The sequence below is a fragment of the Etheostoma spectabile genome, chromosome 6 (genome assembly GCF_008692095.1).
Source record: "Etheostoma spectabile isolate EspeVRDwgs_2016 chromosome 6, UIUC_Espe_1.0, whole genome shotgun sequence".
Classification (NCBI taxonomy): domain Eukaryota; kingdom Metazoa; phylum Chordata; class Actinopteri; order Perciformes; family Percidae; genus Etheostoma; species Etheostoma spectabile.
The window spans coordinates 562,012-563,098 of record NC_045738.1 but is presented as its reverse complement, the minus strand read 5'-3'; the positions used below and the strand labels follow the sequence as shown (position 1 = coordinate 563,098).

The 1,087-nt window shown below is 47.4% G+C and overlaps 1 protein-coding gene and 1 long non-coding RNA gene across 3 annotated transcripts in view; one reads left to right on the top strand and one right to left on the bottom strand.

The window, feature by feature from the left end:
- The window catches only part of LOC116690947 (B-cell receptor CD22), a 24,680-nt gene that overhangs the window by 21,085 nt on the left and 2,508 nt on the right, over window positions 1-1,087 (top strand). For both annotated transcript variants that reach the window (XM_032518190.1, XM_032518189.1), the window contains 2 exons: window positions 400-693; window positions 809-887. In XM_032518190.1, coding sequence (XP_032374081.1) covers window positions 400-693; window positions 809-887 — 373 coding nt within the window. The remainder of the gene's footprint in view (window positions 1-399; window positions 694-808; window positions 888-1,087) is intronic.
- LOC116690972 (uncharacterized) overlaps window positions 1-1,087 on the bottom strand; it is an 11,211-nt gene that overhangs the window by 9,100 nt on the left and 1,024 nt on the right. The window lies entirely within an intron of this gene.

The window sequence follows — 1,087 nt, the reverse complement described above, 5'->3', positions numbered from 1 at the left end:
AGCTGTCTGGATTTACCCTGCAGAGATCTGAGGAGCATTTCAACATTCCAACACAAAGAATGCGGAAGGTAACAGACATCCGGCTGAAAAGAGGGAAGTCTGGTGGAATAGCTCACCTGGAACCTGCCCATACATAGAGGTTTACTCCTTGACACAGTGGCTGTGAGTTCAACTCTGACCTGTGGCCTTTCTGTGAGCTGTTCCCCCCTCTCTCCCCTTTAGCATCTTCAGCTGTCCTCCTCAAATAAAAGCCTAAAATGCCTGGTGGCAATGGAGCAATCCTGGAAGTGGACACAGACTAGTGCTCTGGTAGATTATCTGACATTATCTACTGTGAGAGCCCTCCCTCATTTTAGAATAAAGCTGTTAACATGTGCACGTTTGGATTTGCTTTTCCAGACCGTCCAGAGAACCTTTCCGTTTCAATGGACCCGCCACACGTTGTTGAGGGCAGCAGTGTGAATCTGAGCTGCAGCTGTGCTGCTAACCCTGCAGCAGACAACTACACCTGGTACAGGGCTTCTGGTTCTGGTTCCAGTTTCAGCCCCCTGATCCAGGTGGGCTCAGGACAGGTGCTGTCTCTCCCCTCTGTGGAGGCGTCCCACACTGGAGTCTACGTCTGCCAGGCCAGGAACCCACTGGGGCAAAACAACTCGACTGAGGTGCTGCTCGCATTAAAGGAAAAGGACCATGGTTTGTGTCATCTTCATTTCCCAACGCTGCTTCCTTCTTCTAGAAATGGGATCTGAATTTTGTATGGCAGAAGTGCTGGATTTTTGGTGTGTGTAACGTGTGTGTTTCTCCCCAGGAAGCCGGTCCTTCCCTATCTTGGCTGGATTTGGAGTCTTGGTTTTTGTGACACTTCTTCTACTTCTTCTTTTGTTCTGGTGAGTCGATGTTAGTGAATGTGACTGAATGACTTCCGTCATTTTTTACTGTAAGCAGTTATTTTTCCACATGTTGTGAAACGTTTTTGACGTGTTTCACTAAATGTTGTCATGGCTGCATGTGTGACGGCAGGCATGTGTGGCACTTTTAACCACGCACTCAGTTTTCCTATGTCTATGTATATATATATATATATATA